Below are 27,322 nucleotides of genomic sequence, written 5' to 3'. Positions count from 1 at the left end.
CCCCCCCGCCCAGGCCTTCCTGCAGTAGTTTGACAATCTGTTCTAGGCAGCTATGCCTCTGTATCTATTTTTGTTCATAACTTTATAATGGTCTTTATTATCCAGAAATGAGTGAGATCATGTGGTATTTTTCCTTCATTGACTGGCTTATTTCACTTCGCATAATGCTCTCCAGTTCCAACCATGCTGTTGCAAATGGTAAGAGTTTCTTCTTTTTTACAGCAGCATAGTATTCCATTGTGTAGATGTACCATGGTTTTCTAATCCATTCATCTACAGATGGGCACTTGGGCTGTTTCCAGATCTTACCTATGGTGAATTGTGCTGCTATGAACATAGGGTGCATATATCCTTTCTGATTGGTGTTTCTGGTTTCTTGGGATATATTCCTAGAAGTGGGATCACAGGGTCAAATGGGAGTTCCATTTGTAGTTTTTTGAGGAAACTCCATACTGTCTTCCATAGTGGCTGCACCAGTCTGCATTCCCACCAGGTGTGAACAAGTGTTCCTTTTTCTCCATATCCTCTCCAGCACTTGTCGTTCGTTGATTTGTTGATGATAGCCAGTCTGACAGGTGTGAGGTGGTACCTCATTGTTGTTTTGATTTGCATCTCTCGGATGATTAGTGACTTTGAGCATGTTTTCATATGTCTCTTGGCTTTCTGAATGTCCTCTTTTGAAAGGTGTCTATTTAGGTCCTTTGCCCATTTTTTGATTGGATTGGTTATTTTCCTTTTGTTAAGTTGTATGAGTTCCCTATAAATTTTGGAGATTAGACCCTTATCAGATATGACATTGGCAAATATGTTTTTCCACACAGTGGGTTTTCTTGTTGTTTTGTTGATGGTTTCTTTTGCTGTGCAGAAACTTTTTATTTTGATGTAGTCCCATTTGTTTATTTTCTCTTTAGTTTCCAATGCCCTAGGAGCTGTATCAGTGAAGAAATTGCGTCGGCATATGTCTGAGATTTTGTTGCCTTTGGATTCTTCTAGTATTTGTATGGTTTCCTATCGTATATTTAAGTCCTTTATCCATTTTGAGTTTATTTTTGTGTATGGTGTAAGTTGGTGGTCTAGTTTCATTTTCTTGCATGTATCTGTCCAATTTTCCCAACACCATTTATTGAAGAGACTATCTTGGCTCCATTGTATGTTCTTGCCTACTTTGTCAAATATTAATTGAGCGTATTGGTTGGGGCTGATATCTGGGCTCTCTATTCTATTCCATTCATCTATATGTCTGTTATTGTTCCAGTACCAGGCAGTTTTGAGAACAGTGGCTTTGTAATACAGCTTGATATCTGGTATTGAGATCCCACCTACTTTGTTCTTTTTCAGGATTGCTGGAGCTATTCGGGGTCATTTTTTATTCCAGATGAATTTTTGGACAGTACGTTCTAGGTCTGTGAAATATGCCATTGGTATTTTAATGGGAAGTGCGTTGAATTTATAGATTGCTTTGGGCAGTATGAACATTTTAATGATGTTGATTCTACCAATCCAAGAACATGGTATGTTCTTCCATCTCTTTATGTCTTCCTCAATCTCTTTGTTCTACGTCCTGTAGTTTTCTGAGTAGAGGTATTTTACCTCTTTAGTTAAGTTTATTCCTACGTAGCTTAATTTTTTTGGTGCAATGGTAAATGGGATTGCTTTTTTAGTCTCTCTTTCTGCACATTCACTATTGGTGTATAGAAATGACAAAGATTTTTTGGCGTTAATTTTGTATCCTGCTACACTGCCGAATTCTTTTATTAAGTCTAATAGTTTATTGATGGAGTCATTAGGGTTTTTTAAGTATAATATCATGTTGTCAGCAAATAAGGACAGTTTTACTTCCTCTTTTCCAATTTGGATGCCTTTTATTTCTTCTTCTTGCCTAATTGCAATGGCTAACACTTCCAGTACTATGTTGAACAGGAGTGGTGAGAGTGGGCATCCCTGTCTTGCTCCTGTTCTTAGGGGAAATGGTGTTAGTTTTTGTCCACTGAGTATGATGTTGGCTGTGGGCCTGTCATATATGGCTTTTATTATGTTGAGGTATGATCCTTCAATTCCCACCTTGCTGAGAGTTTTTATCAAAAATGGGTGTTGAATTTTGTCAAACGCTTTTTCTGCATCAATTGATATGACTATGTGGTTTTCTTCTTTCAATTTGTTTATGTGATGTATCATGTTTATTGATTTACGGATATTGTACCATCCTTGCATCCCTGGGATAAATCCTACTTGGTCATGGTGTATGATCTTTCTGATGTACTGCTGGATCCAATTTGCTAAGATTTTGTTGAGGATTTTGGCATCTATGTTCATGAGGGATATTGGCCTGTAATTCTCTTTCATTGTGTTGTCTTTACCTGGTTTTGGTATTAGAGTGATGCTGGCTTCATAGAATGAGCTTGGAAGTGATCCTTCCTCTTGGATTTTTTGTAGTAGTCTGAGGAGGATATGTTTTAGTTCTTCCTTGAATGTTTGGTAAAACTCCCCTGTGAAGCCGTCTGGTCCTGGGCTTTCGTTTGCTGAAAACTTTTTGATGACTGCTTCAATTTCTTGGATAGTTATTGGCCTATTGAGATTTTTAGATTCTTCCTGATTAAGTTTTGGAATGTTGTATTTTTCTAGGAATATGTTCCTTTCCTCCAGGTTGTCTAGTTTGTTGGAGTAGAGCTGTCCATAGTACTTTTTAACAATCATTTGTATTTCTGTGGGATCTGTTGTTATTTCGCCTCTATCATTTCTGATTTTGTTGATTTGGGTCCTTTCTCTTTGCTTCTTGGTGAGTCTGGCTAGAGGTTTGTCAATCTTGTTTATCCTTTCAAAGAACCAGCTCTTGGTTTCACTGATTTTCTGTATGGTTTTTTTGGTCTCTATGTCATTTATTTCTGCTCTGATCTTTATTATCTCCTTCCTTCTGCTCACTCTAGGCTTTTCTTGTTGCGCTCTTTCTAATTCTTTGAGCTGTAGATTTAGATGATTTACTACCATTTTTTCTTGTTTGTTGAGATAGGCCTGTAGAGCTATAAACTTCCCTCTCAGGACTGCTTTCATTGCGTCCCAAAGGTTTTGGATTGTTGTGTTTTCATTCTCATTAGTTTCCAGGATGTTTTTAATTTCTTCTTTGATCTCATTGGTAACCCAATCAATATTTAATAACGTGCTATTCAGCTTCCAAGTGTTTGAGTATTTTCAGTTGTTTTTATTGCAGTTTATTTCTAATATTATGGCCTTGTGGTCTGAGAAGATGCTTGGTATGATTTCAATCTTCTTGAATTTGGGGAGACTTTGTTTGTGACCCAATATGTGGTCTATTTTTGAATCTGTCCCATGAGCACTTGAGAAGAACGTATATTTTGTTGCCGGGAGCCGGTCCATGCTTGCTGTTTCAAGGGACCTGGCATATATGGCATACTGTTCTTAATATGTTTGCTCACCTTCTTGGCACTATGTGTTTTAACCAAGGTCTCTGAGAAAGGTTGTTTCCCCAGGTAGGGATTTTCCCCTGAAGTTAGGGAGGGAATAAAACCTCTTAACTAAGTGCCAGGCGGGTAATTAATCACTTTAACTACGAACAATCATGCTTAAGCTACATAATCTTTACTCCCAGGAATGAAGATAAGAAACGCCCTAACCTTTGTAATAGAGATTGATAGGACTGAATCAACTGGTATAAATACAGATACAGCAAGACAGCAAGACACAGAACTTAGAACACAGAACTTAGAATACGGAACCAAGAGAGACAGAACCTAGGCACAGAACCTACACAGAACTTTCTCTAGAGACAGAAGAACTTCGCTGGAGAGAACATGGCAAAAGATCCTGGACAGAAACTGGCCTCAGAACCTAGAGACAGAACCTAGCGAGAGAACATGGCAAAAGATCCTGGACTGAACCTGACTACAGAATTTGGCAAGAGAACCTGACTAGAACCTGGTGACTGAACCTGGCTGGAGAACCTGGACAGAACCTGGCTGGAGAACCTAGCAAGAGAACATGGACACAGAACCTGGCTGGAGATCCTAAGCAGAACTTCTTCGCCGACTCCATCCACACCTTTGGGGACCCCTGGACCCGCTGGGGTTGGACCCCGGCATTTTGTGGCTTTGGGGTGAAGTGTTCTGAAGATGTCAATTAAGTCCATCTGATCTAGTGAGTCATTTAGGATCGCTGTTTCTTTGCTGAGTTTTTGTCCAGCGAATTTATCCAGTGATGTCAGTGGTGTATTAAAGTCCCCTACAATGATTGTATTGTTGTCGATCTCTCCCCTGATATCTTCCAGGAGTTTTCTTATGTATGTGGGTGCTCCTGCATTGGGTGCATATATGTTTATCAGGGTTATATCCTCTTGTTGTATTGATCCCTTTAGTATTATGTAGTGGCCTTCCTTATCTCTTGTTATGGCCTTCACTTTGAGGTCTATTTTGTCTGATATAAGTATTGCCACCCCAGCTTTTTTTTCATTTCCATTTGCCTGAAAGATATTTTTCCATCCCTTCACTTTCAGTCTGTGTGAGTCCCTTCTAATGAGGTGGGTCTCTTGTACACAACAAATATATGGGTCATGTTTTTTTTATCCATTCAGCCACTCGATGCCTTTTGATTGGACCATTTAGTCCATTTACGTTTAAAGTTATTATTGAAAGGTACTTGTTTGTAGCCATTTCTAATTTTTTTTGTGTGTGTGTGTGGCTGTTTTCTTTCTGGGCTTTTTAGTTCTTCTTTTTACACCAGTCCCTTTAGCATTTCTTGCATTGCTGGCTTGGTGGTGATAAACTCCCTTAGCCTTTTTTTGCCTGTGAAGCTTCTTATTTCCCCTTCAATTTTGAATGATAGCCTTGCTGGATAGAGTATTCTTGGATTCAGTCCTTTGCTTTGCATCACTTTGTAAATTTTTGTCCATTCTTTTCTGGCCTGATGTGTTTCTGTTGAGAAATCATTTGATAATCTGATGGGGGATCCTTTGTAGGTAACTCTCTGTTTCTCTCTTGCAGCCTTTAAGATTCTCTCTTTGTCTTGTACATTTGCCATCGTTATGACGTGTCTTGGTGTGGGTCTTTTCCGGTTCATCTTGCCTGGGACTCTCTGTACTTGTGGAACTTTTTTCTTCCCCATATCTGGGAAGTTTTCTGACATTTTTTCTTCAAATAGATTTTCTAATCCTTGCTGCTCTTCTTGTCCTTCTTGCAGCCCTATTATGCGTATGTTACTTTGTTTCATGTTGTCCCGAAGCTCCCTTAGGCTCTCCTCCTGCTTTTTAATTTTTTCCTCCAGTTGCTGTTCAGATTGAGCTTGTTTCTCTGCCTTATCTTCTAATTCACTAATTCGGTCCTCTACTTCTTTTAGTCTGCTGTTGAAACTTTCCATGGTGTTTTTGATTGTAGCTATATCACTTTTCATTTCTTCCTGATTCTTGCATAGGTTGTTGATTTTCTCATCCATCCGGTGAATGAATTGTACAACCATTATTCTGAATTCTTTTTCTGTCATGTTGCATGCTTCAACTTCATTAATTTCCTTTCTTGGCGACTCCTCATTGTCTTTCGTCTGGGTGTTGTTTCATCTCTTCATTCTGATTATTTCCCGATGGTTCAAACGTCGAATTGCGTGGGCCTGGGCCGTGTGCAGTGGGAGCCTCCCGCCACCCTAGTGTCACTGAAGAGCTCTGACACTAAGATGTGTGGTTGTTGTGGGTTGGTGGGAACCAGGCTCGCTTAGAGTCAGTGTTGTCAGTGCTCAATGTGGCCTCGTACGCGCCCTTAGAATCAGGGACCCTGCCTGCACCGTGCTGAAACAGAGATCCCCCTGAAGCGTGTTGAAAACCAGAGCCCCCTAGCGTGCGTCAGGAGTCAGAGTTCCCCAAGAATCCAGTATCAGAGTCTCTGTTGCTTCGGGCGACCTTGCCTTGAGAATCAGGGTCCCTGTGTGCCCTTGCACCAGGAATTGGAGTCACTGGCTCTTAGTATGAAAGCACAGGAGATCAGGATCTCAGGTGTAGGTGATAAGAAACACAGTCAAGTCACTGGTGCTTGGTGCTGCCTCCTGCCCAGAGAATCAGGGTCCCTGGGCCTGTGATACGCGGGACAAACTCCCGGTGTTCGCGCGATTGCTCCCAGCCTAGGACTCAGAAGCCGGTAGTGCATGGAGGCTCAGTTCCTGGGGTTTGCGCATTTGCTCCCAGCCCAGGGCTCAGAAGCCGGCAATGTGCATAGGATCAGTTCCTGGGGTTCGCGCGTTTGCTCCCAGCCCAGGGCTCAGAAGCCGGCAGTGTGGGTAGGATCAGTTCCTGGGGTTCGCGCGTTTGCTCCCAGCCCAGGACTCCTGAACCTGGCCCTACGTGGGATTCTCAGTGACTTTCTTTCACATCTGAAACTTCTATTATAGAGAAAGGGCGAATAGTGATATTAAAATATTTCTTTAATTAATTTCCTTTCAATGTGCACTGGGCCACTAGTATCTATACTAATAAAAGGGCAATATGCTAATTAGGGCAGAAGTCTTCCGGATGTCCTTCCAAAGCCACAGCAGCTGTGAGGGTCTGGTGCAACATGGGAGAGACGAGCCGGTCCAGCACTCACACGGGAGGGGCGGGCTGGTCTAACACCACTGGTCCAACGCCGTGGCCCCTTTTGCAGAGGTGGCACAGGACAGGCTACAGCGCAGCCCAGTCCCAGTGCTGCCCCTTCTGCAGAGGCAGCCACAGAGACAGCAGCGTGGGCCTGATCCAGGCGCCACGCCTCCACAGAGGCTGGACGGGTGCAACCTGCTGTGCCTCAACCTCCCACAGCCCCTCCCACAGCCGGCCTGCCCCCAGATAGGCCCCCACCAACCAGTGGGCAGAGGGTGGGGCCAGCACTAAGAAGCGAGGGCCTGCAGCTGCAGTGGCTGGCAATGGCAACAGCAGCGGGATGTTGGGGGCAAAGCCTTACCCCGGATCAGCCCGGTCGCCTCCGGCATTGGAGGACATCCTCCTGGACTGTGAGAAGGGGCAGGCCAGGTTGAGGAAGCCCCTCCCGCCCATGCACAAATTTCATGCACCAGGCCTCTAGTGTATATATAAAAGTCTAAGCGACCGTTTGACCAGTAGCTATGATGCGCACTGACCACCAGGGGGCAGACGCTCAATACACAGGCATGGAAACATGGAACAGACTGATGAATCTCAGAGGAAAGGGGGATGGGGGAGGGTGGGAAGAGATTAACCAAAGATCTTATATGCATACTAGAGGCCCAGTACATGGATTCATGCACTGTTGGGGTCCCTTGGTCTGGCCTGCAGGGATTAGGCCGAAACCAGCTGTCCAACATCCCCCAAGGGGTCCTGGATTGCAAGAGGACGCAGGCTAGGCTCAGGGACCCCACCGGGTGCACAAATCCGTGCACCAGACCTCTAGTAAATGTTTAAAAGGTGAAACAAGTCTAAGAAAATATGCTAAATGTCAAATTGCAAAACTAGAAAATAATTGTGAAATAGAGCCCATATTATAATAGAAAATATGATACATATCAAATTATAAAACTGAATCCAGAAACAATTCAGTATCATAATGAGGGATATTATGATAATTGCTTTGAAACTTTAATATTGAAATATAATAGCTCCTGAGCACTGGCCAAGTAGCTTGGTTGGTTAGAGTACTGTCCGAATACATCAAGGTTGTGGGTTCAATCCCCAGTCAGGGCACATACAAGAAACAACCAACAAATGTATCAATAAATGGAACAACACATCAATGTTTCTTTCTCTTACTCTCTCTCTGCTCCCCCCCTTCCTCTCTCTCTCTCAAATCAATTTTTTAAAAAAGAAAAAGAAGAAATATAATAGCTCCTTGTTATGGAATAAAGACACATTTCAACTTTGCCGGGGTTTTTTTTAGGAGTGTGAGATTTTCTCTTAGAGATTTTAAAATGTAAAAACTTGATAATTTCTCCTCTGCCTTCTATTCATAATTTAAAATATAAAAATAACTTTACTGCAACATTTTCTCCTTTTTCAATATAAGCTTGGGCACAAACAAAATAATACTTATGCAGCACACTTACCTTACACCCAAAATAAGACTAGCTTCTCGCCTACTCATTTTCTGTTCAAATCCTCCTTTATAATAGGATGAAAGGCTCTGTACAGGAAAAATAGAGCAAGAAATAATTAATTCCATATATAAGGGGGCATGACCTCAATCCCCTCACATAGTTGCAGTAAGACTAATGCATTTTACTAGAAGTCATCTTGAAATTATTGGGGGGGGGGGGGTGCACTAAACAATGATCCTTTACTAATAGCAAGATGAACACCTAAAAAATGTTACCAATTTTTTAACTGTCAAATATAATAATTTTATATACTTAGATATAACTGAAAGAATATGAGATCAGCAAAAGGCTTGATCTTTTCTAAGTCTTGCAGTAATTTTCTCATTGGATTACCTTAACCAAATCAGTTCATGTGATATGACCGACATTGTTTTGAGCTACTAGACAGGCTGATAGAGAAACTGACAAGTGGGGAGGATGTTAGGATAACAGATAGGCAATGCCAAGAGAGGCCAGAAAACTGGGTTGAAAGGTCAATGTGGTTGGAGGGGCACGAGCAAGGAGAGTAGCATCAGAGAGGTAATTAGGGCCAAATTGTGGAAGGCCTTATAAACAATGGAAATAATTTAGAATTTTATTCTAAGAAGCCAGAGCACTGAAGTAATACAATTTGACTTTGTTTTGAAAGGATTCCTCCAACAACTGCTATGTAGAAACTAGAAAGAAAGATGCAACAGTGGGAGCAGGAGACCAGTTAAGAAGGCATAACAATAATTTAGGCAAGAGATGATGGTGGTATGAACCAACGTAAAGGAAGAAGTGAAAAGTGGTCAAATTCTGGATGTATTTTGAAAACAGAACTAACATTTGCTTCGTGGACTAAATGTGGGATATGAAAAAAAAGGAGAAACTCAGAAAAGGCTACTTAAACTACATCTGGATGAGGCTCATAGCCTAAAACACACGCCTACTTATGAGTAAGTCAATCTGTATATATACAGTCATTACAACCCTTCTAAAAGAATTAGATCATTTTGAGGAAAAGAAATTTATATTTGGGAACTTTATACAGAATCAGACAGAGGGAAAAAATGCTCATGTTAGCACATTTCTTCAGAGAAAACCATGCCTTCTAAACTCATATAAAATTTAGTTCGTATATTACATAATTTTAAATAGGATAAAATGTTATGAGTTTTTAAATATATTATTCAATTTAAATTATAAATTAGTATCTGTGTCATGAGCAAGGACAAAGTTATAACTCTGTATCCCTTGACTCCTCCCTTAAATAGAACTAAAAGGCCCTTTAAAGCTTACAAATAATATACCAATATCGCATTACATTAGGATATATAGATATAACACAATGCAGAATCATTTTTGACAACACTAGTGGGTTAAGAATATGTTTAGATCCATAAAAATAAGATTATTATAATAAAGAACAACAATATAATAAAAAAGACAAAGTAGGGGGTAATATATTTCTAATAAAATTTCCAAGAACAAAAACAATGGAATTCTGCTAGTTTTGTTATGCTGTCTATTTGATATACAGTTTGAACTTTACACATTATTTTGTATTTTCTATTCATAAAGTATATACAGGGGTGAGCAAAAATAGGTTTACAGTTGCTCATAATACGAGAGGCCTGGTGCATGAAATTCATGCACTCGGGGGTTGGGGTGGTGGTCTGTCAGCCCGGCTTGTGCCCTCTCGCAGTCCGGGAGCCCTCGAGGGATGTCCAGCTGCTGCAGAAGCAGGAAGGCTCCCACCACCGCTGCTGCTGTGCTTCCCAGCCATGAGCCTGGCTTCTGGCTGAGTGGTACTCCCCCTGTGGGAGTGCACTGACCACCAGGGGGTAGCTCCTGCATTGAGCATCTGCCCCTGGTCAGTGCATATCTCAGTGACTGGTTGATTGGTCAACTGTCTGCCCCCTGGTGGCCAGTGCATGTCACAGCGAGCAGTTGAGCGGCCTTAGAATATCATTAGTATATTATGCTTTGATTGGTTGAACGGCCTACTGGCCAACCAAACACTTAGCATATTAGGCTTTTATTATATAGGATAAGAATCTAATATAATAATAGAGGAATATGCAAATTAGCCAGGACTCCTAAAGTCACAACCCATCTATAAGTGGGGAGGGTGGGGCAGTGAGCTACAAGCAGGGAGAGCTACAAGAGGGCGGGGCAGCAGGCAGAGAGCTATAAGAGTGTGGGGCAGTGAGCTAAGAGCTGTGGAGAGCTACAGGAGGGCGGGCAGCGAGCTACAGAGCATTGGTGGGTGGGATGGCCTGCTGAGGCAAGCGTCAGCGAGTCACTCAGGCACAGATTCATGCACCGGGCTACTAATAAATAATAATACAAGAATAAACTGTGCTCCATGTACTCACAACTGTTAAACGACTTTTGCCCAGCTTTGTATATAAACAATAGAAATTAAAATTGTTTTCCTTCTAAAATTAGCACTAAATGTTGTAGTGCCATATATTATTGGAGGATGCGTATATGAAATGAATCAAGTTACAAAAAGTCATTAGCTAATTTACTCAGTCAGTCAATAGCTTGGAATACAAAAGCCCCTCAAGACAACCAGAGAACTATATCATTCCATTGTCTTATTTACCATAAACTGTAAACTTTTATTATGTAAAATAATCTATTTAATTTATAGAGCCACAGAAGGATGATTTTAATTAGTGTTATACCCATGAATTTTGCTTAACAACAAAATGTTAACAACAATAGAAGTTCAATTTGAAAAAACTGTATTCAAATAAAAAGGAAAATTCACATATAGGAAAATAAAAGCCTCAAAAGAAGATAAATGACTTGTTTTTTATCCCCCACCAGAGAAAAAAATAGGGATAATTAGACATTAGCTGAGTCAATAATATACATTAATACTTTAAAAAACAAGCAAAAGTGTAATGGTTCAAAACAGCAGACTGAATAATTTAGGTATTTTGCTTTCCAAAGTGACCTTGAAATGAGGACAGAGATATTTTAAACAACAAAAATCCATAATAGGCCTAGAAAACAAGAAATGGAACAAGTAGAAAAACAGAAAGTTTAAAGAAATCCTGGAATATTAAAAACAGGTAAGATTGCACATACTCAAAAGTCATAGCAGCCCCAATCCCCAGAGGAAAAAGAGAAACACTTCTCGGAAATCAAGGAAAAAAACCCACTAAATTCAGAGTAAACAAATAGAAAAAATAATATCAGAGTAATTAAACTAGAACAGCAGAGATAAACCATCCTTAACTCCATTAATACAAATTATAAAGAGCCTGCCACCTGCTGCTTTAGCTCTCAGGTTAAATAGAGAATCATGTCTGTGATGCATCTTATTATGGGTGGTAGATCCGAAGAGAAACAAAGAAGAGTATCAACAGACCCCATTTCCAAACTCAGAAGGCTGGAGAGGGGGGCAGTTACACCTAGTACTTTGCTCCTAGACTCTGGAGGTCCGAAGCCTGCCTCTGGGCTCCTTGCTTTGGAAGACATGACTATTGACATGGCCCACCTATATATTCAGAGACCACTGATAATCCTTTTAGAATCCTTTTGAATGTAAATCCACATTCAATTAAATTTTAAAGCAAGCCTACCAAACTGCTGAGGAAGGACACTTGTATTAATCAACTTGATCCTCATAAACATAAATCAATAACCAAGGATCATCAGATATTTGAACAAATCCAATATCAAGGGAGAAAAATAGAACCAAGATGAACAACTAGGCCATGGGTCCGGACCAGGCCATGTCTTGGTACTGGTGGATGTCTGTAATCTACACATTGGGCACCTGGACCATTTTGGGCTCCTTGATTTTCTTCAGGCAGAAAAAGAGCAAACTATTAGATGATGAAGTAAAACAAAAGATGTCTCAACAAACGAAATCTCTGAGCCAACTAGTAAATTAGAGCAAAAGGATGAAATAACTGTGCCCCTAAAAGAGTTTTATGTAGGAAACAACTGTCACACATAAAGAGATTTTGTTCAAATTACTGACAAGATCCTCAACACTAAGAAATCGTGGAGTGGTGGCCCTGGACCAGAATAATGATTGACTGCTGAATTCTGAAAACAGAACTTTGGTTCAGTATATAAATTTGATAGATGCCTGGATTTCCAGTTTATGTTTGCGAGAAGTGTATCCATTTAATTTTGCTATAAAGCATCATCACTAATAATATGCAATAAATATTTCCTTCAAGAAAAAGAAGATGAACAGTTAATAACTGGCTTTTAAGGAAGAAGATAAATAAGGAAGCAGAAGAAAAAAAATGCGATTTAGTGCTTTTAGAGATATTCAAAGAAATAATGCATTCATAAAAGAATAAGTTGCTATGAAAAAGAAACAAGAAAAATTCTTGGATAATAAATAATTATTGATGTAAAAAAATTTACTGGATGGACTGAATAACAGAATGGCCATTGTCAAAGGCCAGCCTGGTGATCTAGAAAATAATCTCTGGAAATACTGTGGAATGTAGAATGAAAAAATACAGGAGATAGAAAATAAGAGATAAGATGTTAAGAGATATAAAGGATAGACTAAGAGATCCAACAAACATCTTTCTGATAAGAGTTCCAGGAGCAGAAAAGAGAGACAACAGAAAAATATAACAAACAAAAAATATATAAGAGAATCTTACAAAACAATAGATAATTTCACATAGTTAAGACTCACTAATAATTCCTTAAAGTTTTAGAACATCAGTAATAAAGAAAAAATCCCCTAAATTTGCAGAGCTAAACAAACAAAAATCACCAAAACCTAAAAACCAAAAGCACAAACAACAAAAGAAAATTAAAAGAGTACCAAGGAATAAAGACACCAGGAAATCTGCTGAGAGTCTGAGTGCCAAAAATATCTGGCTGCAAGTACACAGGAAAGCATGCACAAGGGCACTGAGATTCAATCTGAGGGAAGATGACTATACTTCTCTAATACTGGCTCCACCAGACTCCAAGGAGCCAGCATCTAAAGGTAATTAACAGTGAAGGCGAAAGAAACAAATAGTTTAACAAAGAACTTAAAACATTTATCATCCATGAATCTCATAGGAAAAATTACTCTAGGCAGTATTCCAGCCAAATGAAAAAAAGAACAAAAAAAGTATGAGAAAAAGAAACAAGAGATTTAAGAACAAGATGATATTAAAGTGTAAAGGAAGCAAATAAGGTTTTAAGAGAAATTTTATAAAGATATTCTGTTTCACTGTAAACTTCAAGTACTTTGGGAAAACAGGCACCATTTATCAAAAGTCATGTTTCTTAACTTGAAACCCACAGGAAAGAGAAAGGGAGCATGCACCATTTCTTTCTCCTTACGAAATGCAGATGCCAAGTTCAGTATACCCAGGATAACTCTTGAACTAATCTATCTTATCTATGAGCCTCCACAGACAAGTGAAAATTTTGTCATTTTCTTGCTCTCACATCCTTTACAATGTAAAAGAATGTAGTTCTACAAAAGCTGGGAGTCTTCTATTTATGATCCTATATAATAAAAGGCTAATATGCTAATCGGCCAAGCATTTATGACACCCACTGACCACCAGGGGTCAGACGCTCAAAGCAGGAGCTTCCCTGTGGTGGTCAGTGCGTTCCTATAGGGTGAACACCGCTTAGCCAGAAGCCAGGCTCATGGATGGCAAGTGTAGCGGCAGTGGCAGGAGCATCTCCCGCCTCTGCAGCAGGGCCAAGGATGTGTGACTGATGGCTTAGGCCTGCTCCCCAAGGGGACATTCCCTGAGGGCTCCTGGACTGTGAGATGGTGCAGGCAAGGCTGAGAGTGCCACCCCCCGCCCCTGCAGGTTCACAAATTTCGAGCACCAGGCCTCTAATATAAATGTATCTACTAAAGAACAACTAAAACATAAGACAAATGATTTCTAAAATTTTGTCTATTTACTATATATAAATATAGAAAAGACATAAATAACGTTTATTTAAAGAACTATGTCATTCAATTGGAAGCTGAATAGCATGCTATTAAACAATGACTGGGTTACCAAAGACATCAAAGAAGAAATTAAAAACATCCTGGAAATGAATGACAATGAAAACACAATAATCCAAAATCTATGAGACACAGTGAAAGCCATCTTGAGAGGGACACTTATAGCTCTAGAGGCCTGCCTCAAAAAACAAGAAAAAATAGTAATATATCATCTCACTCTACAACTTAAAGAATTAGAAAGCAACAAGAAAAGCCCAAAGTGAGCAGAAGGAAGGAGATAATAAAGATCAGGGCAGAAATAAATGAAATAAAGACAAAAAAAAAATCCAAAAGATCAATGAAACCAAGAGCTGGTTCTTTGAAAGGTTAAACAAGATTGATGAAGCTCTAGCCAGGCTTACCAAGAGGCAAAGAGAAAGGACTCAAATAAACAAAATCAGAAATGAAAGAGGATAAATAACAACAGACCCCACAGAAATACAAAGGATTGTTAAAAAGTACTATGAACATCTCTATTTCAAAATACTAGATAACCTAGAGGAAATGGACATATTCCTAGAAAAATACAACCTTTCAAAACTCAATCAGGAAGAATCTAAAAATCTCAATAGGCTGATAACTATGGAAGAAATTGAAGCAGTCATCAAAAAGCTTCCAGCAAAAAAAAGCCTGGGGCCAGACAGCATCACAGGGGAGTTTTATCAAACACTTAAAGAAGAACTAAAAACTTTTCCTCCTCAGACTATTCCAAAAAATTCAAGAGAAAGGAACACTTCCAAACTCATTCCATGAATCCAACATTACCCTAATATCAAAACCAGATAAAGACAACATAATGAAAGAGAATTACAGGGCAATATCCCACATGAACATAGATGCCAAAATCCTCAATAAAACTGTAGCAAATTGGATCCAGGATTACATCAGAAAAATCATATACCATGACCAAGTAGGATTTATCCCAGGGATGCAAGGATGATACAATATCCACAAATCAATAAACGTGATACATCAAATAAACAAATTGAGAGATAAAAACCACAGTCATATCAATTGATGCAGAAAAAGCATTTGAAAAATCCAACACACTTTCTTGATAAAAACCCTCAGCAAAATGGGAATAGAGGGATCATACCTCAACATAATAAAAACCTTATATGACAAACCTACAGCCAACATCATACTCAATGGGCAAAAATTAAACCATTTCACCTAAGAAAAGGAACAAGACAGGGATACCCACTTTTACCACTGCTGTTGGACATAGTACTGAAAGTGCTAGCCATAGCAATTAGACAAGGAGAAGAAATAAAAGGAATCCAAATTGGAAAAGAAGTCATAAAACTGTCATTATTCGCAGATGACATACTATACATAGAAAACCCTAAAGACTCCATCCAAAAATTATTAGACTTTAATAAATTATTTCATCAATATAGCAGGATACAAAATTAATGCCAAGAAATCTATGGCATTTTTGTAAACCAATAGTGAACTTACAGAAAGAGAGATTTTAAAAAAATCCCATTTACCATCTCACCAAAAAAAGATACCTAGGATTAAACTTAACTAAGGAAGTAAAAGACCTCTACTCAGAAACTACAGGACCCTGAAAAAAGAGACAGAGGAAGACAAAAACAGACGGAAGAACTTACCATGTTCATGGATTGGTAGAACCAACATACTACCAAAAGTAACCTATAGATTTGATACAATCCCCATTAAAATACCAACAGCATATTTCACAGATCTAGAACGAACTCTCCAAAAATTAATCTGGAATAATAATAATAATAATAAAAAACCCAAATAGCTGCTGTGATCCTGAGAAAGAAGAACAAAGTAGGAGGGATTTCAATACCAGATATCAAGCTGTATTACAAAGCCACTGTTCTCAAAACAGCCTGGTACTGGCATAAGAACAGACATATAGACCAATGGAATAGAATAAAGAACCCAGAAATCAACCCAAACCACTATGCTCAATTAAGATTTGACAAAGGAGGCAAGAACATACAATGGAGTCAAGACAGTCTCTTCAATAAATGGTGCTGGGAAAATTGGACAGATACGTGCAAAAAAATGAAACTAGACCACCAACTTATACCATACACAAAAATAAACTCAAAATGGATATAGGACTTAAACATAAGACAGTAAACTATAAAAATATTAGAGGAATCCACAGGCAGCAAAATCTCAGACATATGCCAAAGCAATATCTTCACCTTTACAACTCCTAGGGCAGTGGTCGGCAAACTGTGGCTAGCAAGCCACATGCAGCTCTTTGGCCCCTTGAGTGTGGCTCTTCCACAAAATACCATGTGCGGGCGCGCACGTACAGTGCGATTGAAACTTCGTGGCCCATGAGCAGAAGTTGGTATTTTGTGGAAGAGCCACACTCAAGGGGCCAAAGAACCGCATGTGGCTTGCAAGCCGCAGTTTGCCGACCACTGTCCTAGGGCAATGGAAACTAAAGAGAAAATAAACAAAATGGGGCTACATCAAAATAAAAAGCTTCTGCACAGCAAAAGAAACCATCAACAAAACAACAAGAAAGCCCACTGCATGGCAGAATATACTTGCCAATGTTATTACCGATAAGAGTTTAATCTCCAACATTTATAGGGAACACATACAAAGTAACAAAAGGAAGGTAAACAACCCAATCAAAAAATGGGCAACGGACGTAAATAGATGCTTTTGAAAGAGGACATACGGAAGGCCAACAGACACATGAAAACATGCTCAAAGTCACTACTCATCTGAGAGATGCAAATCAAAATGGCAATGAGGTACCATCTCACACCTGTCAGAATGGCTACCATCAACAAATCAACAAATGACAAGTGCTGGAGAGGATGCGGAGAAAAAGGAACCCTTGTGCACTGCTGGAGGGAATGCAGACTGGTGCAGCCACTATGGAAGACAGTATGGAGTTTCCTCAAAAAACTAATAATGGAACTCTCATTTGACCCCGCGATCCCACTTCTAGGAATATATTCCAAGAAATTAGAAACACCAATCAAAAAGGATATATGCACCCCTATGTTCATAGCAGCACAATTCACCATAGCAAAGATCTGGAAACAGCCTAAGTGCCCATCAGCAGATGAGTGGATTAGAAAACTGTGGTACATCTAAACAATGGAATACTACACTGCTGTAAAAAAGAAGGAATTCCTACCATTTGCAACAGCATGGATGGAACTGGAGAGGATTATGCTAAGCAAAATAAGCCAGTCATTGAAAAATAAATATCACATGATCTCACTCATTTGTGGAATATAATGAACAACATAAACTGATGAACAAAAACAGATCCAGAGACAGAGAAGCATTGATCATACCGTCAAACCTCAGAGGGAAGGTAAGGCAGGGTGGGGGAAAGGGGAAGAGATCAAACAAAGGACTTGTATGCATGCATATAAGCTTAACCAATGGACACAGGCACCAGGGGGGTGAGGGCATGAGCGGGGTGGGAGAGGGCAAACAGGGGATAAGGACACATATATAATCCTATCTAATAAAGGGTAATATGCAAATTAACTGTCACCCCATCACAAAGATGGTGGCACCCAGTCGTCTCAGCCCCGCAGGAGTCCCCCAGTCCCTCCCCGGGGGGATGGGGCAGGGGAGGCCGGTGGCCGTTGAGAGCAGGCAATGTGAGCGGCCTGGTGGAATGCTTGCTTCATCCCCACAGCGACGAAGCAAGCATTCCGCACCCAGCCATGGGTGGGCCTCTGGCCAGCCAGGGCTTGGAATGCTTGCATACGAAGAGAAGGAACTGGCGAGCTGAGCAGAGTCGAGTGGCCCCCGACTCCCGGGCAAGGTCACATCCGGGTGGCCAGAGGGTGGAGGGGGTGGAGGATAGTGTGACAGGAGGGGCTGGTGGCAGAGGCTCAGGGGTGAAAGCCAGACGAGAAAGAGGAAGGAAGCCCTTTATTGGAGTTCCTGAGAACAGTCGTATGCATTTCCCAGCCACGGATAGGCCTCTGGGCCGCGGAGAGCTTCTGGGCAGTGGGCACGGAGCGGTCAGGCCCTGCAGAGAGCTACTAGTACCTTAATAATAAAGAAAATAAAAAGAAAGAAAGAAAGAAAGAAAGAAAGAAAGAAAGAGAGAGAGAGAAAGGAAGGAAGGAAGGAAGGAAGGAAGGAAGGAAGGAAGGAAGGAAGGAAGGAAGGAAGGAAGGAAGGAAGGAAGGAAGAAAGAAAGAAAGGGAACACCAGGCAAGAGTGATTTTAAATGTGAATGAAAGGTGATAAAACATTCAATTTTGGTGTAAATAAATGTGAAATGTTTAAAAAAAAGACTATGTTATTTATTCACCTTTTTTTTCTTAGTTAAAATAATAGGGATCCCTAGCTCGTTTGGCTCAGTGGATAGAGTGTCAGCCCGCAGACTGAAGGGTCTGGGTTTGATTCTGGTCAAGGGCACAGGCCAGGGTTGTGGACTCAATCCCCAGTAGGGGTAGTACAGGGAGAAGCTAATCAATGATTCCCTATCATTGATATTTCCACCTCTCTCCCTCTCCCTTCCTCTCTGAAATCAATAAAAAAAATTTGTAAAAAAGAGAAAAAATAAAAAAAAGAGAAAAAAAACCAACTTAAGAACTATGTATTTTTTTCATTCCTATTATTCTATTTCAAGTCACTATAATTTATTACCGGGACTATCGCAAGGCCTTCTAATTGGTTTCAATGTACTGTGGTTAATTCTAGTCAGCAGTCACCCAACCTTTCAGACCTCACAGACTACCTATTGGCAACCGCTATATCTAGTCTATATTCTATGCAACAGACAAATTAACAATTTAAATAAAAAATCATATTGCCCCTTTGCTCAAAACCTTCCATAAGGTTCCATTATACTTAAAGGAAAATCTGCAGTTTTCATCAGTTATTAGGCCCTAAGTAATCTGGGCCCAAACTATTCTCTTTCCATAATCCACTGGAGTTACTCTTGCTGCTAAACATATGTCTACCTCAGGACCTTTGCAGTATTTCCCATTGCCTACAAAACTCTTTCTTGAGATGTTCACAGGTTCTGCTCCCTCATCTTCTCAGAGGCCTTCCCTCATCTATAAATATAGATTCCTCTCTGTTGTTATTTTTTAACCTCTTACCTTCAGTCAACACTTCTACATATCATATATCTTATGTATTCATCTCTTAACTGTCTCCACTAAAGATGTAAGCTCCTAGATCAGTGGTTCTCAACCTTCTGGCCCTTTAAATACAGTTCCTCATGTTGTGACCCAACCATAAAATTATTTTCGTTGCTACTTCATAACTGTAATGTTGCTACTGTTATGAATGGTAATGTAAATATCTGATATGCAGGATGGTCTTAGGCGACCCCTGTGAAAGGGTCGTTCGACCGCCAAAGGGGTCGCGACCCACAGGTTGAGAACCACTGTCCTAGATGGCATTGTCTTTGTCTGGTTCATTACTCTATCCCATTCTACACAATAATGCCTGGTTTATACTAGGTGCTTAATGAATATTTATTGAATAAATGCTAACTACCTATTAATAGTTTATTGGAATAAAATATAAATAGAAAAATAGAAAATAAATACATGCTCCTTCTAATCAGAGACATGCATTTATAGATCTGTAAAATCTCTTACAGTTCTTTTCAACCTGAGTTTTATTATTTGTCAGTATGTTATACTTTGAAAGTGAGGTTGTTGTTTATGACTAAGCCATACAAACTTGTAATGCTTTTCCTAAAACAAGACGTTCTTTCTCAAACTGCCACAAGCCAAACTGATCTATCCCAGATGGCATCTATTTCCCAGAAGTCAATGGTAATACTGTAACTAGAGGCCCAGTGCACAAAAATGTGTGCACTCGGGGGGGTCCCTCAGCCCAACCTATGCCCTCTTGCAGTCTGGGACCCCTTGGAGGATGTCCACCTGCTGGCTTAGGCCTGCTCCCTGGGGGATTGGGCCTAAGCTGGCAGTCAGACATCTTTCTGGCAGCCTAGCAGCTCTTGGGGGATGTCCACTTGCCAGCGGGGAGCAGGCCTAAGCTGCAGTCGGACATCCTTAGTGCTTCTGAGGAGGCGGGAAAGGCTCCCACCACCACCGCTGTACTGGCAGCCGTCAGCCTGGCTTGTGGCTGAGCAGAGCTCCCCTTGAGGGAGAGCACTGACCATCAGGGGACAGCTCCTGCATTGCGCATCTGCCTCCTGGTGGTGAGTGTGTGTCATGGTGACCAGTCATTCCCAGTCATTCTGCTGTTAGGGTCAATTTGCATTATTACCCTTTTATTATATAGAATTGAGGCCTGGTGCATGGGTGGGGGCCAACTGGTTTGCCCTGAAGGGTGTCTGGATCAGGGTGGGGGTCCCGCTGGGGTGCCTGGCCAGCCTGGGTGAGGGGCTGATGGCTGTTTTCAGACTGACCAAGCCCCCTGGCGACTGAAGCTCCCAGCTTTTCCTTTATTTTTTAATTCGCTCCAGCTTCGTGGCCATGGTGTCTGGAAGCAGGTATCTGGGGTTTATTTACCTTCTATAATTGAAACTTTGTTGCTTTGAGTGTAGCTCAGAGCAGACCGTGGCAGGCTGGCTTCCTACATCACTGGAGCAACCAAGCCTCCTGCTCGCTCCAGCTCTGTGGCTGCTGGCCACCAACTTGGTTGTGTTAATTTGCATATAGTCGCTCTGATTGGCTGGTGGGCGTGGCTTAAGGCATAGCAAAAGTAAGGTCAATTTCATGTTTGTCTATTATTAGGTAAGATGTTTCAGTGAATTCTCTTTGTATTGTCTCCAGTGGTCCCAAACCAGTTTACCACCCTATAAAGTCACCTATCATTTATTCATCACTTACCTTTAGCTCAGCAGTGGAGATATGATGCTAGTAGATTAATGTAAAAGCCCTACCGATTTCAAGTTTGGAAAATAATAATTTTATGTTCGAGATGACCAGTTGTGGCAGTACAAGGGGATTAGTTTCAAATTTCAGGATGAAATAAACACTTGTGTGGGCCACACCAGATCAGAGACCACATATATTTTGTTCACCAGCCATACCCAGCTCATGGCACAGGGACTGGTTTACAGTATACAATCACTAAGTGAACAAATGAATACTAATTAAACAAGGAAAATAAATTACCTCAAAATTGATGTTATAATACTAAAAGAATGCAATAGTAAGAAATAATTAGATGTCAAAACCATAAAAAAGGTTGGATATAAAACTGTGACCAAGAAGCTTAAAAGAATATAAATCAATAAATGAGACAAACTCTCTGAGGATATAATAAAAGAAGTAAACCTTCCACAAAGTTGGAAAATTCAAGACTTTTTTTGGAATTACTGTCAAATATGATACTTAAAAATCAAAATGTGCTTTCTAATGAAAGCTGTCTTTAACTTACAGGAGTTGAAATCTTCTTTGCAGTTTCTGTGATTACTTGTTCCAGAGGTTTCCAGATCTGAAATACACAGCGACCTAAATGGCAAAAGGAATAGAAGCAAATACATTTTCTATAATCAAAGTCAATACCCACAAAGTGCTTCCCACAGTACTTATTGATAATTTATTTTATATAGCTCATTTCAATAACTATTTCAATATTTTATTTCAAATTTCAAATTTATTTAATATCATTATCATGACTATTAAATTTGTCAAGTTCTAGTTCATTATAGAATAAAAAATGTCAATGTGGACCTCCCCAAACCAGTTTTAAGTGCAACAGAGAATATAAACCCTTCTTACTGGATAGAGAAGCCTTATAGCCTCAGAGGCCAACCCAAAAACACTGCCACCCAGAGGCTGAGCCACAAACTGACTCTTAGCTAAACACATATTAAGGCAGTCTGGGACACAAATACGGCCTGCTTTAAAATCAGGACTGTGGTTTGCAACACGGAGGAACAGTGTATCGTAGGGAAATTCAGCACTCTCCTGAATACCTGGCAGGATTAAAGCGAGCCAGACTGAGGAGTAGAAGAACCGTAGGACCTTCACTACTGCAAATATTTTTTTCTTTTTTCACCTTTTAACTAAGAAGCCAATTTTTTTCTTCTTCTTTTTCCATCACCTGATTTTACCCTTTTAATTACTACATTTTTATTTTTAACCAGTATTATTACTGCTACCATTTTACCATTTTTTAAAGTGCCATTTTATTTTCTCTTTATTTTATTTTGGGATTAGTATTATCCATTCTATCTTCATTGTTCCTTTAGCATCAATTTTCCCTACCTCAAATTTACCTCTATGCTAAAACCCTCTCCCTCACTTTTCCCCTTTTGTTGTCCTGTTTCTCTTCCCCTGTTCCTGCTTTAGATTTTCCCTATTCCTTCTGTTTACCTCCTGTCAAAATTTCACCCTACGTATATATCCTATTTCCAATCCACTGCTCTATATCCTTATACACATATCCCTTATCTTTTTTCACTATACAAAATTATTTTTTCTCTTTTATCTTTCTATTGTTTTGTTGCTGTTTGCTTGATTGTTGAGTATATTGTTTGTGTGTGTGTGTGTGTGTGTGTGTGTGTGTGTGTGTGTGTGTTTTAGGACTGTTTGTGAGGTTGTTTTGCTTTTTCTTTTTATTTTTTTCTGCTGGTTTTTCCCCTCCCTCCACCCCCCGCCCTCCACCCTGGTTGTTTTTGTGCTTCTGTTTTTCCTTGCCTCTTTTGATATTATTGGTTTTTTCTAGTTTGCATTCATCTCCAGGGAGCTGTTGCTGGAATTTGTTGGGATTAGTGGCGGTTCTATCACAGTTGTCTCCTCATATAAAGAGAATCTTCCCCTCTTCTACTTCATTCTCTCTTTTCACTCTTTATTTTTTTCTTCCCCCCCTCTTTTGCAACTTCATTTTTGCACTCCTTTTTTTCCCTACTTTTCCTTTCTTTTCTTTTATCTCTTTTATCTTTTTCTCTTCTTTCTTCCTTATCCCCTAATTCTCTTAATTCAGGTGGTCACCTTTATTTGGGGTTATTAATATCGTGAATATATTTGTGTTCAGTGTCTGGTACGTGGTGCCTTGTTGTGTTGTATTTTGTGCCTTTAAATCAACGCAGCAGGTCCAAGCAACAGCAGCCTCCTGAGCACCACACCCTCTGTCTGAGGAACAGCAGCTGTATGTGAAGCCTCCCCTTACCAGCCAGAAGAGCCACTACAGCTGCGAACAGCACCCACCAGAGGAGCTGCTGCCAACTGGGGAGCAGCTGCTATGGCAACCGCCCGGGGAGCAACCACAGCCCAAGGAGCCACTGCCACCCAGAGAGCAGCCACTGAACGACTCAACGTCTAGATATGTCAGTGAGATCAAACATGGGTAGACAAAGAAACCCCCAAAGGAAAGAAAAGGAGGAATTGCCAGAAAAGCAGCTAAGTGATACAGTGGAATGCAACATGACAGAAAAAGAATTCAGAATAAGGGCCCTAGAGTACATAAACCGGATGGAGGAAAAATCAACAGCTTATGCAAGAAGCAAGAAGAAACGGATGAAAAAATCAATTACCTATGCAAGAAGCAAGAAGAAACAGATGAAAAAAATCAATAAATTATGTAAGAACCAAGAAGAAATGAAGAACGATATAGCTGCAATAAAAAACACCATTGAAAGTATCAACAGTAGACTAGGAGAAGCGGAGGACTGAATTAGTGAATTAGAAGACAAGGAAGCAAAACACACCCAAACTGTACTGCAATTGGAGAAAAAAATTAAAAGACAGGAGGAGAGTCTAAGGGAGCTTTGGGACAATATGAAACTAAACAACATATGAATAATAGGGTTGGCAGAACAACAGAAAGATGAACAAGGATTAGAAAACCTATTCGAAGAAATAATATAAGAAAACTTCCCTGAGGTGGGGAAGAAAAAAGTCACAAAAGCCCAGAGAGTACCAAACAAGGTGAACCCGAAAAGACCCACACCAAGACACATCATAATTACCATGGCAAATGTTCAGGACAAAGAGAGAATCTTACAGGCTGCAAGAGAGAGACGGAAAGTTACATACAAGGGATCTCCCATTAGATTATCAAATGATTTCTCAACAGAAACACATCAGGCCAGAAAAGAATGGACAAAAATTTACAAAGTGATGCAAAGCAAAGGACTGAATCCAAGAATACTCTATGCAGCAAGGCTATCATTCAAACTTGAAGGGGAAATAAGAAGCTTCACGGGCCAAAAAAGGCTAAGGGAGTTTATCACCAACAAGCCAGCAATGCAAGAAATGCTAAAGGGACTGGTGTATAAAGAGGAAATAAGAAGCTCAGAAAGAAAACAGCGACACAAAAAAATAAATGGCTACAGACAAGTACCTTTCAATAATAACTTTAAATGTAAATGGACTAAATGCTCCAACCAAAAGACATCGAGTGACTGAATGGGTAAAAAACATGACCCATACATTTGCCGTCTACAAGAGACCCACCTCACTATAAGGGACTCACACAGACTGAAAGTGAAGGGATGGAAAAATATCTTTCAGGCAAATGGAAAGGAAAAGAAAGCTGGGGTAGCAATACTTATATCGGACAAAATAGACCTCAAAGTGAAGGCCATAAGAAAAGATAAGGAAGGCCACTTCATAATACTAAACGGATCAATACAACAAGAAGATATAACCCTGGTAAACATATATGCACCCAAAGCAGGAGCACCCAAGTACATAAAAAAACTCCTTGAAGATATCAAAGGAGAGATCGACAACAATACAATCATTGTAGGGGACTTTAATACACCACTGACATCACTGGATAAATCCTCTAGACAAACAATCAGCAAAGAAACAGCAATCCGAAATGACTCACTAGATCAGATGGACTTAAATGACATCTTCAGAACACTTCCCCACAAAGCCACGGAATATACATTCTACTCAAATGCTCATGGGACAGATTCAAAAATAGACCATATATTGGGTCACAAGCAAAGTCTCCCCAAATTCAAGAAGACTGAAATCATACGAAGCATCTTCTCAGACCACGATGGCATAATATTAGAAATAAACTACAATAAAAACAACCCAAAATACTCAAACACCTGGAAGCTGAATAGCATGCTATTAAATATTGATTGGGTTACCAATGAGATCAAAGAAGAAATTAAAAACATCCTGGAAACTAATGAGAATGAAAACACAACAATCCAAAACCTATGGGACACAATGAAAGCAGTCCTGAGAGGGAAGTTTATAGCTCTACAGGCCTATCTCAAAAAACAAGAAAAAATGGTACTAAATCATCTAACTCTACAAAGCAAAGAATTAGAAAGAGAGCAACAAGAAAACCCCAGAGTGAGCAGAAGGAAGGAGATAATAAAGATTAGAGCAGAAATAAATAACATAGAGACCAAAAAAACAATACAGAAAATCAATGAAACCAAGAGCTGGTTCTTTGAAAGGATAAACAAGATTGATGAACCTCTAGCCAGGCTCACCAAGAAGCAAAGACAGAAGACTCAAATAAACAAAATCAGAAACGATAAAGGCGAAATAACAACAGACCCCACAGAAATACAAATGATTGTTAAAAAATACTATGGACAGCTCTACTCCAACAAACTAGACAACATGGAGGAAATGGACAAATTTCTAGAAAAATACAACATTCCAAAACTCAATCAGGAAGAATCTAAAAATCTCAATAGACCAATAACTATCCAAGAAATTGAAGCAGTCATCAAAAAGCTTCCAGCAAACAAAAGCCCAGGATCAGACGGCTTCACAGGGGAGTTTTACCAAACATTCAAGGAAGAACTAAAACATATCCTCCTCAGACTACTACAAAAAATCCAAGAGGAAGGAACACTTCCAAGCTCATTCTATGAAGCCAGCATCACCCTAATACCAAAACCAGGTAAAGACAACACAATGAAAGAGAATTACAGACCAATATCCCTCATGAACATAGATGCCAAAATCCTCAACAAAATCTTAGCAAATTGGATCCAGCAGTACATCAGAAAGATCATTCACCATGACCAAGTAGGATTTATCCCAGGGATGCAAGGATTGTACAATATCCGCAAATCAATAAACGTGATACATCACGTAAACAAACTGAAAGAAAAAAACCACATGGTCGTATCAATTGATGCAGAAAAAGCATTGGAGAAAATCCAACACCCATTTTTGATAAAAACTCTCAGCAAGGTGGGAGTAGAAGGATCATACCTCAACATAATAAAAGCCATATATGACAGGCCCACAGCCAACATCATACTCAATGGACAAAAACTAACACCATTTCCGCTAAGAACAGGAGCAAGACAGGGATGCCCACTCTTACCATGCCTGTTCAACATAGTACTGGCAGTATTAGCCATTGCAATTAGACAAGAAGAAGAAACAAAAGGCATCCAAATTGGAAAAGAGGAAGTAAAACTGTCCTTATTTGCAGACGACATGATATTATACATACAAAACCCTAGAGACTCCATCAAAAAACTACTAGACTTAATACATGAATTTGGCAATGTAGCAGGATACATAATTAACCCCAAGAAATCTCAGGCATCTCTATACAACAATAGTGAACTTTCAGAAAGAGAGATTATAAAAACAATCCCATTTACCATCGCACCAAAAAAGTTAAGCTACGTAGGAATAAACTTAACTAAAGAGGTAAAATACCTCTACTCAGAAAACTACAGGACGTTGAAAAAAGAGATAGAGGAAGACATAAACAGATGGAAGAACATACCGTGTTCATGGTTTGGTAGAATCAACATCACTAAAATGTTCATACTGCCCAAAGCAATCTATAAATTCAATGCACTTCCCATTAAAATACCAAGGGCATACATCACAGATCTAGAACGAACTCTCCAAAAATTCATCTGGAATAAAAAAAGACCCCGAATAGCTGCAGCAATCCTGAGAAAGAACAAAGTAGGTGGGATCTCAATACCAGATATCAAGCTGTATTACAAAGCCACTGTTCTCAAAACTGCCTGGTACTGGAACAATAACAGACATATAGATCAATGGAATAGAATAAAGAGCCCAGAAATCGGCCCGAACCGATATGCTCAATTAATATTTGACAAAGGAGGCAAGAACATACAATGGAGCCAAGATAGTCTCTTCAATAAATGTTGTTGGGAAAATTGGACAGATATATGCAAGAAAATGAAACTAGACCACCAACTTACACCATACACAAAAATAAACTCAAAATGGATAAAGGACTTAAATGTACGACGGGAAACCATAAAAATTCTAGAAGAATTCAAAGGCAACAAAATCTCAGACATATGCCGAAGCAATTTCTTCACTGATATAGCTCCTAGGGCACTTGAAACTAAGAAGAAAATGAACAAATGGGACT

At 39.8% G+C, this 27,322-nt stretch overlaps 1 protein-coding gene across 1 annotated transcript in view; it reads right to left on the bottom strand.

Annotated features, from left to right (window-relative positions):
• Positions 1–27,322, bottom strand: part of DNAJC15 (DnaJ heat shock protein family (Hsp40) member C15) — a 106,058-nt gene that overhangs the window by 40,941 nt on the left and 37,795 nt on the right. Inside the window, exons 3-4 of the mRNA XM_036300134.1 lie at positions 21,401–21,474; positions 8,041–8,117 (exon numbers count right to left, since the gene is read on the bottom strand). Coding sequence (XP_036156027.1) covers positions 8,041–8,117; positions 21,401–21,474 — 151 coding nt within the window. The remainder of the gene's footprint in view (positions 1–8,040; positions 8,118–21,400; positions 21,475–27,322) is intronic.

The sequence above is a fragment of the Myotis myotis genome, unplaced genomic scaffold (assembly GCF_014108235.1).
Source record: "Myotis myotis isolate mMyoMyo1 unplaced genomic scaffold, mMyoMyo1.p scaffold_m19_p_3, whole genome shotgun sequence".
NCBI classification, from domain to species: domain Eukaryota; kingdom Metazoa; phylum Chordata; class Mammalia; order Chiroptera; family Vespertilionidae; genus Myotis; species Myotis myotis.
The sequence above is the reverse complement of the archived record's forward strand: the minus strand, read 5'-3'. Positions and strand labels throughout refer to the sequence as shown.